The following is a 12,563-nucleotide window of genomic DNA, read 5'->3' on the forward strand; positions in this document are numbered from 1 at the left end:
ACTAGGATAGCTCATTTACAGTGGAGGACTAGGATAGCTCATTTACAGTGGAGGACTGGAATAGCTCATTTACAGTGGAGGACTAGGATAGCTCATTTACAGTGGAGGACTAGGATAGCTCATTTACAGTGGAGGACTAGGATAGCTCATTTACAGTGGAGGACTAGAATAGCTCGTTTACAGTGGAGAACTAGGATAGCTCATTTACAGTGGAGGACTAGGATAGCTCATTTACAGTGGAGGACTGGAATAGCTCATTTACAGTGGAGGACTAGGATAGCTCATTTACAGTGGAGGACTGGAATAGCTCATTTACAGTGGAGGACTAGGATAGCTCATTTACAGTGGAGGACTAGGATAGCTCATTTACAGTGGAGGACTGGAATAGCTCATTTACAGTGGAGGACTAGGATAGCTCATTTACAGTGGAGGACTGGAATAGCTCATTTACAGTGGAGGACTGGAATAGCTCATTTACAGTGGAGGACTAGGATAGCTCATTTACAATGGAGGACTGGAATAGCTCATTTACAGTGGAGGACTGGAATAGCTCATTTACAGTGGAGGACTAGGATAGCTCATTTACAGTGGAGGACTGGAATTGCTCATTTACAGTGGAGGACTGGAATAGCTCGTTTACAGTGGAGGACTAGGATAGCTCATTTACAGTGGAGGACTAGGATAGCTCATTTACAGTGGAGGACTAGGATAGCTCATGTACAGTGGAGGACTAGGATAGCTCATGTACAGTGGTCAAGACTCTAAAGATTCATTCCGGCTTCTATAATAAAATATAGTAAATTGCTTCAAATTTTGGACTCTTTTTTGTGTTAACCAAAAGTCCAGATAAGCAATATATTTGTATATTTTACTGAGAAAAGTGCGTAAAGAAATTTATTGTTCCATGCATTCACATAAAGCAAAACATTTTTTAATTTAGGCATTTAGTGAAAAGGTTGTATGAATATTTTTCCTGCCATATTACCATGATCCATATTGTACATTTAATCAGTATAACCTGTGCCAGTTGTTCAGGTTGCACATATATCATGTACATTTGAAATGATAGTATTTGCTTACTGTGAGAATATTCACTCAGCTAGATCCAAATAATCAAGCTCACCCTGATTAGTCCCAGTTAGAATATTCACTCAGCTAGATCAATATAATTAAGCTCACCCTGATTAGTCCCAGTTAGAATATTCACTCAGCTAGATCAGTATAATTAAGCTCACCCTGATTAGTTCTGGTTACAGTATTCACTCAGCTAGATCCAAATAATCAAGCTCACTCTGATAATGTGATTAGTCCCAGTTAGAATATTCACTCAGCTAGATCCAAATAATCAAGCTCACCCTGATTAGTCCCAGTTAGAATATTCGCTCGTCTAGATCAATATAATTAAGCTCACCCTGATTAGTTCCGGTTACAGTATTCACTCAGCTAGATCCAAATAATCAAGCTCACCCTGATTACCATAGTCCTAGTCATTAAGACATTTGATGCATTCATATGTGTAGGTTTGACTTAATGATTAAATCTGGTAGCAGAAGATAGCATCATTTTACAGTGTTCTGTGAATATCCTTTTGAATTATAAAACTAAATCCCTTTTATTCCAAATGAGGGAGTAAATTACCCTATTTATTATATTCTTAGGTAGATCTTTAGATAACTGTATCAGTTTACATTCAAAATCATGGTTACACTTCAGCATAGTTGTAGACTGTGTCATTTAATTAGGGTATATTAACCTAATTGCTATCAGTCTGTACAAATCTGATGGTAAGAATGCTCAGATATTTAAAACAAAAAAATATTGTCACATACCACTGATACCTATTTTTTTACCATTATCTTCGTGATTGATGTCTCTCACCATGCTGTTAATAATAATAATAATAATAATAATAATAATAATAATAATAATAATAAAGACTTTATTTAGAGAAGGTAACTCAGTAGTTACAGAACTAATCTACCTTGAGGCCTTCTGTCTATCATGTACAATATATACAGTATATGATGTGAAGAATCTGGCTTGACAATAAATAATTAAGTCATTTTAAAATTTAAAAAATTACAGAAAAGCAGGCAGTATTTTTTGTACATGAACTGTTCAATTTTCTAAAGATTTCATCCATTTAAGACATTGATTGTTAAAAGAAGAAATGCTAATAGCCTACCTTATGTCACTGTGAATGTTGTTCCGTACCAGTGGACCCGTATAATGAAAACTTTTTTTATAACAATTCCTTCTGGCCTTGGTATAATGTAATATTTACTAATTATGGACCTTAAATTTGGAGTACCATCAGCATCTTTTTGGTGAAAGATATTGCTTAGATGGACAGGAATGGCTTTTCTGGATATTTTATACATCAATTTGGGCTTTCTAAGAAATATTATTTCATGTATTGTTAAAACCTTTATATTATTCACTGCATCCTGAACATTGTCTATACATTGATGTAGAATTAAATAGCAAGCCCTCTTTTGGAGTCATAAAAGTTTTGTTATCTTTGAATTAGAGGATTTTTCCCAAATTACATTACAGTAATCCTGATATGGCTGAATATAACTTTTATAAAAGATGACCCTGTACTGAAGTGGAATGTATGTTTTGATTTCCTCAGTAGCCAAAGATAAGAATTAACCTTTTTTGAAATATGTAATGTGAATAGACCAAGTAAGATTGTTATCTACGAATACACCAAGAATTCTATCTTGAGAGGTCAATTTAAGGCTTACCTAGTCAGATAGGACCTGGAGTTTGTCACTATCTAGCCTTGCTCGTGTTTGTTGTGTTGTATCTAGTAGGGCTTTCGTTTTTTCTGTATTTATGATCATACTGTTTTACTTGCACCATACCGGAAGTCTGTTGAGAGCATCTTGTAAGTTACTGTCAAGTACCATTTTGGTTTTACCCATCTCAGACAGAGTAGTATCATCTGCATAAAGGTCAGTGGTAGAAATTGAAGCTTGTGTGTAAACTTAGTGTAATTGAGTGATGCAATGTCTCAAACTTTTGATAAATAGAACATTGAACTTGTTTTCATTTCACATGAAACTCATAAAACAATTTGAATAATGGCATATGCCACTTCCTGGAGATATCGTTGGGCATAATATATAATTATATAATATTATTTGACACAATAATCTATATCACAAATAAAAATTTAGAGTAATCTCTCCTCTCTCTCTCTCTCTCTCTCTCTCTCTCTCTCTCTCTCTCTCTCTCTCTATATATATATATATATATATATATATATATATATATATATATATATATATATATACATACATACATACATACTCTAAACATGTTGTAAATTGCACATATGTACAGTGTGAAATCTGATATGTCCTGCATTTTCATTGGTTAGGTAGGACAGAGGATTCTGACTTGAATCAAATGATACAAATATAAACTTTTGTGAATAATAACAGAAAAGACTGATGTGTATGTAATGGCTGTGATGCTGATATTCTTGTATGCCATGATATATTATTTCCTGTTTCTACTGGGCTTGTATGCTGTGGTATATTTATTTCCTGTTTCTACTGGGCTTGTATGCTGTGGTATATTTATTTACTGTTTCTACTGGGCTTGTATGCTGTGGTATATTTGTTTCCTGTTTCTACTGGACTTATTTTGTGCATGAAGTCAGTGTACACTATACAGGTAAGGTGTTATTTCTGTGCCTCTGAGTCACATGCATTATCTCTACTTGAACAACCTGCCAGGAGAGATTTATCACCTGGAATACTTCATGGGTGATATACTTCTTGTGCAAACACAAGCACACCAGATTAGGTATATTGGTTGATATTTAGAACATGGGATTGTGAATATTCTTCAAATAGCACAAGTGGGCTTATGGGCCACAGAGAGCATGTATACAGGTGTGTGACACATGTTTACTGGTGTATGACACATACAACTGATCAATGTTGATTTTGATTAGTAATGCAACATACCATACTGGCATGTTCAGTCATTGTGCTGTGTTTAAATAAAATGATAACTATTAACTCATTCGGGCCCCAATCCCATCTGAAGACGTGATCCGGTTTCTGCATTCATTGGCCAACCCTGCCTGTAGTCGTGAATTGTTTACTGCATTCAATGGCCGATCCCGTCTCCAGGCGTGATGAATGTGTGTTAGATACAACGTCTCTGATTGGTTAGAAATGGTTTATTCCAAGAACTAAACAACTATTAAACCAATCAGAAATGATTTTACTTTCATTTGTGGAAATTTGAATTGTTCAGAAGCAAAAGGCTAAAGTTTGAGAGCGGTTTAACTACATGTGTTCTGTTCATGAAAAATCGTAAATGATGGCGGAAGGAAGAGTGATTTTTGATGAGAGCAAAAATGTGGAGTTTCTCGGATTTGATCTTGAAATTATTGAGTAAGCTGAGGAAAGATATGTTCAGCAGTTGAATATTTTGTGAGATTTAGATTTGGACATAGAAGTTTCTGAGATTGAATCATCCAAAGATGATGATGCTGACAGCGATGATGACGGAGTTCTTGCGGATAAACGTTGCATATAAGTTTGTAAATACTGTATAAATAAGTTTTGAAAGACTTCGACAAATAGGGAAAAAATTACATTAATGTGTCGACAAATTTATTTGAAATAAATGGTGAAAATTTCATGGATTTTGTTTGGATATAAGAAGAGAAATTAAGGTAAGAGTGAATGCATGTGCACGATGTTTTCAAACAGGTGAAAACTATGGGGCACAAGCAGCTAGACACAGCTTTGTGCTTCTGAGGCATATCAGCAGAGATACTGAAAACAGTGCTGGGGCCGAATGAGTTAACAAACAGCATAGAGTCTAATCTAAGGGTTCGGTGGCCAAGTGGTCTAAAGCACTGCCTTTTACCAATCACTGGCTATCTCACCTCTGTGTGTGTGTATTTGAGTCTTGGGCACAGCCAATGAGGGCATGTGAGAAAGCTTTCCAGTAGCTTCTTATAGGTCGGTGGTCCTTCCTCCGCCAGCTTCATGTATACTGGCTGCCATGTATAGCCTACCATGCACTGAAACATGACACTAAACCCAAACAACGACAACAGAGCCTGATCTATAGATGATAGGATGGCAGACTTTGGTTGGGAGCTACAGTAGCTTGATCTATGGATCATAGGATGGCAGACTTTGGTTGGTGTTTTGAGCTACAGTAGCTTGATCTATCGATCATAGGATGGCAGACTTTGGTTGGGAGCTACAGTAGCTTGATCTATGGATCATAGGATGGCAGACTTTGGTTGGGAGCTACAGTAGCTTGATCTATGGACCATAGGATGGCAGACTTTGGTTGGGAGCTACAGTAGCTTGATCTATGGATCATAGGATGGCAGACTTTGGTTGGGACTTAACAGTAGCTTGATCTATGGATCATAGGATGGCAGACTTTGGTTTTGAGCTACAGTAGCTTGATCTATGTATGGATCATAGGATGGCAGACTTTGGTTGGGAGCTACAATAGCTTGATCTATGGATCATAGGATGGCAGACTTTGGTTGGCGTTTTGAGCTACAGTAGCTTGATCTATGGATCATAGGATGGCAGACTTTGGTTGGGAGCTACAGTAGCTTGATCTATGGACCATAGGATGGCAGACTTTGGTTGGGAGCTACAGTAGCTTGATCTATGGACCATAGGATGGCAGACTTTGGTTGGGACTTAACAGTAGCTTGATCTATGTATGGATCATAGGATGGCAGACTTTGGTTGGGAGCTACAGTAGCTCACTTGGTAGAGCATCAGGTTCCTAATCCAAGGATTGCAGGTCTTTGATGTTCCTGCTTAGGCTAGCCCTGGTCTCTTGCATCAGAGTGTCTTGGGGAAAGACACTTAACTCTCATTTTTTTGACAGTCTTGCTAATAATGTGTTTAAAGTGGTGCTAAAGCCAAGAAAACAAATATAAAACTAATGTTCACATATTAATATGAACATGTATGGTATGTCTTATGTATGCAGTGAAACCATACATTCTCTCCATCAGCAGAAAATCTAGATTCTAATGGCATAGAAAAAAATGTGTGGAGTTCATTAGATAGAGATGTATTTGTATATCTTGCCAGGTTTTTTCCTCTAACTCTGCATACTTTTTTTTCATGGACCAGTAGAGCTCAATGGTCATGCACCAGTAGAGCTTGTAGGATGGTCTGTTGTGCATCATACATTGTCATATCCTCCTGTTTGTTAGTACAAGTTTGTTATCACTTCTTTTCTTCTACTACTTAGCGGATTGCCTTGAACTTGAGACACATGGACTTCCCATGGTCTAGTTGGTCCTAAATGAAAATAGTGCTGCTTGGACATCCATTATGGCCATACAGGGGCAATCTTGAAAATCTTATCACTACTCCTTGTGGATGGATGTTCATATCAACATGAGGTTTTAACTAAAAGAGTTCTTACAATGTCTAGTTCATCCTAAATAAAAATAGTGCCTTTGTGCAATCTAAGGTCACCATGTGAGCCATCTTTAAAATCTTCATATCGCTTTTCTTAATGGATAGTGATATCAAGATGGGGTTTCAAATTTCTTATAATGTCTGGTTGGTCCTGAATAAAAATGACCATCATGGCAGCCATCTAAAAAATCTTGTTGTCACATATCATCTTGAATGTCGTCTTATTGGCATGGGATTTTCATCAAAAGTCCTCTTACAATGTCCAGTTGGTCTTGAAAAAATGCTGATCTGATGTCCATCATGGCTGCCATGAGTAGCCATCTTGGAAATATTGTTATCTTTACTCCTCTCCAAATGGATGGCTATGTCAACATGGGGTTTCATACCTAGCTGGTTCTAAATGAAAATGGGACTAGTCATGCATCCAATGTGGCTGCCATGATGACTGTCTTAAAAATCTTGTCACTACTCCCCGTGAATTAATGATCATTATGACATTGAGTTTTCATCAAAATGTCCACTTTGTCATGAATGAAAATGTTGTTACACTTACAGCATGTCTACCACAGCAGCAAATATGTCAAAATCATGTTTATTGCTGAAGAATATCAGAGATGGTTTCAAGACTTGACAGTTACAAGGAAGAAATGGTCTAATATTGAATTCCTGGAAATTCTTCTCAGCCAGTAGAGTGTCAGTCCCTTCTAGGGGCTCTTCTTTATGCTTGGAGTTATCTTTATCTTTACAGTGTACATGAAATTCAGAGCAAACTAATTATTAATATTTGATTTTGATGATTGAAGAACAAATACATGTTGACACTGGTGAAAAATTGTTTGGTGTATGATACTGATGTCAAACAGCTGATCAACCATATAAAACTAATAAATAGTTCAAGGTTCAAATTATGGAAATATTTGTTTTGAGTTTCATAGTTTTCTTTTATGCATAATTGGGCAGTTGAGTCCCTTCTTTATATGATATTTACTCATTTTGAATAAATAAACCTGCATGGAGCAGGTGCCCTCTTCACAGTTTCTCAGATTTAGCTATCCAGTAGAATAATTGTCTGCATTGGTTCAGACATAAAGTCAGTTATTTCACACAGAAACTAGGACAGGTAGTTGCATTATGTTTACTTGTCATGGAATTACGTCTTACAATACTATAATGTTATGCTCAATAAACTCTTACTATGTGTTCATCTTGTATATAATCTTTGAAATATGAGGAACTTGTTTCACCATTGTTGGTTGGCAAGACATAAAAAAAATAAAAATGATTGCGTGCATTTCATAAATTTTGTACATGGACATCCATGCAGGATCTTGTGTAACTGAAAATTTTGTACACGTGCACTGATGTAGGATACTCCTTGTGAAACTGTGTACATGCGCACCCAAAATGTTGTGTATCGTTGGATATTTTGCAGAGAAATAAAAATCAGGTGCATTTTGGACTTGATTATCACAATTTCTGCTTGATTATGCAAAAAAAAATACAATTTAAAATCATTAGAACTTCATGGTTACATTATTCTCAGCCTTACAAAAATAGATCTGGACATCTCAGTATAAAATCAGATTGAATGCTGTATAAATGATTGAAATACAAAGATTGTCTTACATAACAATTTTTTTCTCTGATTCATTTCAGTATTGGTTGGATAATGAGAAGAAAATAGCAAAGCAGTTGAAAGGTGGGTACTAGAGCTATCATGCCGAGAATCTTGGGTGAAAATTATCACGTATTTAGAGTTGAATTATAACAAAGTCTTGTATTTTGTATGAGTCAAATAAATGATTTGATTGTAGTTCCATGGCATTAATCCACATTCCATGACTGAACATCTTTTCACCCACTATTTGATAAGAAGTAGAAGAACACAGGTTCTTGGGGTCAAGATAGCTTAGTTGAATTGTAGGAGTTACTTCCCCTTACCATTATAAAATTATACTTGAATTAGATCAACTAATGTGTGCAGGAAGTTCATTATATTTACTCTTTGGTACTGACCATTAGCTGCAAAAACTTGTCCATTTTTTTCCTAATGTTTAACCAAGTACAATATATGAAGAATTGGCATGAGGAAACAACTTCTACAGCTCATTTTAGTTGAGTTGACTTTTCCAATCTCAGATGCCTGTGCCTAAGAATAAATGTTCCATACTTTTTTCTGTTGCCCATTCCTCTGAAAATTATCTAATATAAATGTGAAATTGCTGAATCATTTTGATGATTTTCTCATGCGAAATTTGTGTATCATGCAACTTTTCTCTCATGAACCCCATACCAGGTCTGAGACTTTGAAAGACACAATTTTACTGTTATTTTCTGTAGAAGGCATCCAGAGTCCTAATTTAAAAGCACGGGAGTATAATTTAAGAAGTCTGTATGTTGAGTAGGGAAAAACCCAGCATCCATATGGAGGTTTATTCTATTAATCATTTTCTTTGTTGCTTTGATAATGCACAGAAAGATGGTAGCAATTTACTTAAAGTTTACCTTATTTATCAAAGTTTTAGCTTAAGTGTGATGATAATTGCCCTTGTGTATTTTTATTCTCAATTTTATGTACATTTACCAATGATTTATTGGTCTGGTAACAATCCTAGTCCAACTTTCTCAAACAAATCATTAGGTTGTTTGCTTAGTTTTATCATAGTTTATGAGGTCCTTGTTACAGCAGACACCTTTACACAATTATTATACTTTGGCTTTACAGTTGAATTTTAATGGCTTTTATACATTCCAGTTTAGAGTTGCAATTTGTAAGACTTCGGAACACGGATTTTATTTTTTATGTATCCTTTCATGAGACAGGGCATATTGTATTCTGATGCCTTGCATCTGTTCCCTATTTTGTTTCTGAATAATCACTTGAGTTCTCCATTATCTACTATTGCCAAACATTATTGGTAAGGTGCATTTTGGGTCAAGAAAACCTCCTATTATTCTTGGGTTCAAAAGGTAAAAGAATACTGGTTCCTTCATGATACTTGAATTCTTAATCAACTAATGCATTTGAGACAGTATTTATGTTGTGGTCATAAATGCATGTCTGGGTCACATTATGACTACAAGAAGGAAAAGTACTTTCCACAGAACTACTAAAGTTCATAATACATACCTAATGACTTGACTTCATAGGCATATGTAACTTGTATTTTAGACAGATAAAACACCTGTTGACTTTAGGTTTTGGTTTATAGTTCAAAGGTCAAGGTCAGAGGGTTGTCAAGAAGGAAAACAGTTTCCACAAAATAACTAAAGTACTTAGTTGCAAACCATGACTAGATTTTGTGAATTGGTGTGCATTTAAAACAAAGGGGCCTAAAAAAAGTTTGGGGTCAATCGCTCAAATATTCTGGTCATAGAGACTAATAATGGTTTCAACACAATAACTTACAATTTATGTGTCCTTTACCTTTAGCAAATTTCGGGAATATCTTGCTTTTAACACTGAAAGACATCTACTGGTTGATTTCTAATTGTCATTGGTCAGATTTTTTACCTTTTCAGAGTTTATGCAATAAAGTTCAATCTTTCTATTGGCCACAGGCATATAATGTGTTATACCATGCTATTGTTTATGTTTAATGTATTACATCCCAGGTCAGCCCTGGTCATTTGACTTTGAGGTGAAGTTTTACCCACCAGATCCTGTGCAGCTTCATGAGGATCTGACCCGATACCAGCTCTGCCTCCAGATCAGGAAAGACATTGTTAATGAAAAGTAAGATATTATTATTATATGGTTTAATTAATTTTCATTTACAAAGTTATTGTTATGGATTTTTAATTTTTAAAGCTGCTACATACTTTAAATTTTAATTTTAATTTTAAATCTTTGCCACGAATGCCTCTTCTGTCAGATATAGTGTGGCACAAAAATGTGATATTTTGAAAAACCCATGATAAATGTGGCTTGCAAAATAAATGAATTTACATTACAGCTTCTGGGCTTTGTTTCATGATCTCAGGTACTGAAAGTCACCAATTTTTCACTTAATTTTAAGTGATCTCTCACAGGCACATTATAAACCTCCTAAAAGTTTTTTTTTGAGAAAGAGTTTTGTGCGAAGTACATCCCATCCTTGTAACACAGTACATGCCAACCATGTTATGTATCAAACTTGTATCAGCTAGAATAATAAGAATAATTTTAAAAAATGAATGATTACATGTATTTGAGTCACTTGATGTAGGGGTGAGTATGGGGGAGGGTAAACAAAACACAAGTTAAACATATTGAAATAATTTAGTGTTTGTAACTTAAATAATTTTTTTACTTTGTGGTATCTCTGTATTTAATTTTGTGAATAATAATCTTAAAAAAGAACAAACGAAAATATATGCTTTTTTAAAACATATACCATAGTTTAATTCTACTCATGGGGTTCATAGTGGTGCCATTCTACTCATGGGGTTCATAGTGGTGCCATTCTACTCATGGGGTTCATAGTGGTGCCATTCTACTCATGGGGTTCATAGTGGTGCCATTCTACTCGTGGGGTTCATAGTGGTGCCATTCTACTTGTGGAGTCCATAGTGGTACCATTCTACTCATGGGGTTCACTGTGGTGCCATTCTACTTGTGGGGTCCATAGTGGTACCATTCTACTCATGGGTACCATAGTGGTACCATTCTACTCGTGGGGTTCATAGTGGTACCATTCTACTCATGGGATTCACTCTGGTGCCATTCTACTTGTGGGGTCCATAGTGTTACCATTCTACTCATGGGGTTCACTGTGGTGCCATTCTTCTTGTGGGGTCCATAGTGGTACCATTCTACTCATGGGGTTCATAGTGGTACCATTCTACTTATGGGGTTCATAGTGGTACCATTCTACTCATGGGGTTCATAGTGGTACCAGTCTACTCATGGAGTCCATAGTGGTACCATTCTGCTCATGGGGTCCATAGTGATACCACATTCAATCTAGAATCAGACAAACCATACTGTCACTGATTGTAGGCATAGGGGTTAGGAATTTAGATGCTGGGTATGAGATAGGCTACAAAGCCAGAGCTCATAACTCTGGTCAGTAGGACAATGATGCTGTTCCTGCCATCATTTATACCAGGAATAAGTAGACTGTAAATACTGTAAATATATGTTAAACAGAACTGAGAAACAAACTGTGCATGAGAATGGGTTTAAAGATATCAAAAGAGATAAAAAGACAGCAATACAATGTAAATGTCTGTAGAACTAGTTCAGTTATGAATTTAGAAATTTCAGGAAAAGGTGTCAATATAGGTTAAAACTCATGTTAACTTCTCCAGATAACAATGTACATTTGCCTTGCATATCAGAAACACAAATGACTGAAAGTTAAACTGTTAAATTTGCTTGGCATATCAGAAACACAACTGACTGAAAGTCAAACTGATACATTTGCTTGGCATATCAGAAACACAACTGACTGAAAGTCAAACTGATACATTTGCTTGGCATATGAGAAACATAAATGACTGAAAGTCAAACTGATACATTTGCTTGGCATATGAGAAACACAACTGACTGAAAGTCAAACTGATACATTTGCTTGGCATATCAGAAACATAAATGACTGAAAGTCAAACTGATACATTTGCTTGGCATATCAGAATCATAAATGACTGAAAGTCAAACTGATACATTTGCTTGGCATATGAGAAACACAACTGACTGAAAGTCAAACTGATACATTTGCTTGGCATATCAGAAACACAACTGACTGAAAGTCAAACTGATACATTTGCTTGGCATATGAGAAACATAAATGACTGAAAGTCAAACTGATACATTTGCTTGGCATATGAGAAACACAACTGACTGAAAGTCAAACTGATACATTTGCTTGGCATATCAGAAACATAAATGACTGAAAGTCAAACTGATACATTTGCTTGGCATATGAGAAACATAAATGACTGAAAGTCAAACTGATACATTTGCTTGGCATATCAGAAACACAACTGACTGAAAGTCAAACTGATACATTTGCTTGGCATATGAGAAACATAAATGACTGAAAGTCAAACTGATACATTTGCTTGGCATATGAGAAACACAACTGACTGAAAGTCAAACTGATACATTTGCTTGGCATATCAGAAACATAAATGACTGAA

General features: G+C 35.7%; 1 protein-coding gene across 4 annotated transcripts in view; it reads left to right on the top strand.

Moving 5' to 3' along the window:
• The window catches only part of LOC149802125 (band 4.1-like protein 3), a 98,417-nt gene that overhangs the window by 21,387 nt on the left and 64,467 nt on the right, over positions 1–12,563 (top strand). For all 4 annotated transcript variants that reach the window (XM_089956520.1, XM_089956521.1, XM_089956522.1 and 1 more), the window contains exons 4-5: positions 8,097–8,139; positions 10,056–10,176. In XM_089956520.1, coding sequence (XP_089812646.1) covers positions 8,097–8,139; positions 10,056–10,176 — 164 coding nt within the window. The remainder of the gene's footprint in view (positions 1–8,096; positions 8,140–10,055; positions 10,177–12,563) is intronic.

Source organism: Sinohyriopsis cumingii, chromosome 4, assembly GCF_028554795.1.
Source record: "Sinohyriopsis cumingii isolate HCF-2022 chromosome 4, ASM2855479v2, whole genome shotgun sequence".
Classification (NCBI taxonomy): domain Eukaryota; kingdom Metazoa; phylum Mollusca; class Bivalvia; order Unionida; family Unionidae; genus Sinohyriopsis; species Sinohyriopsis cumingii.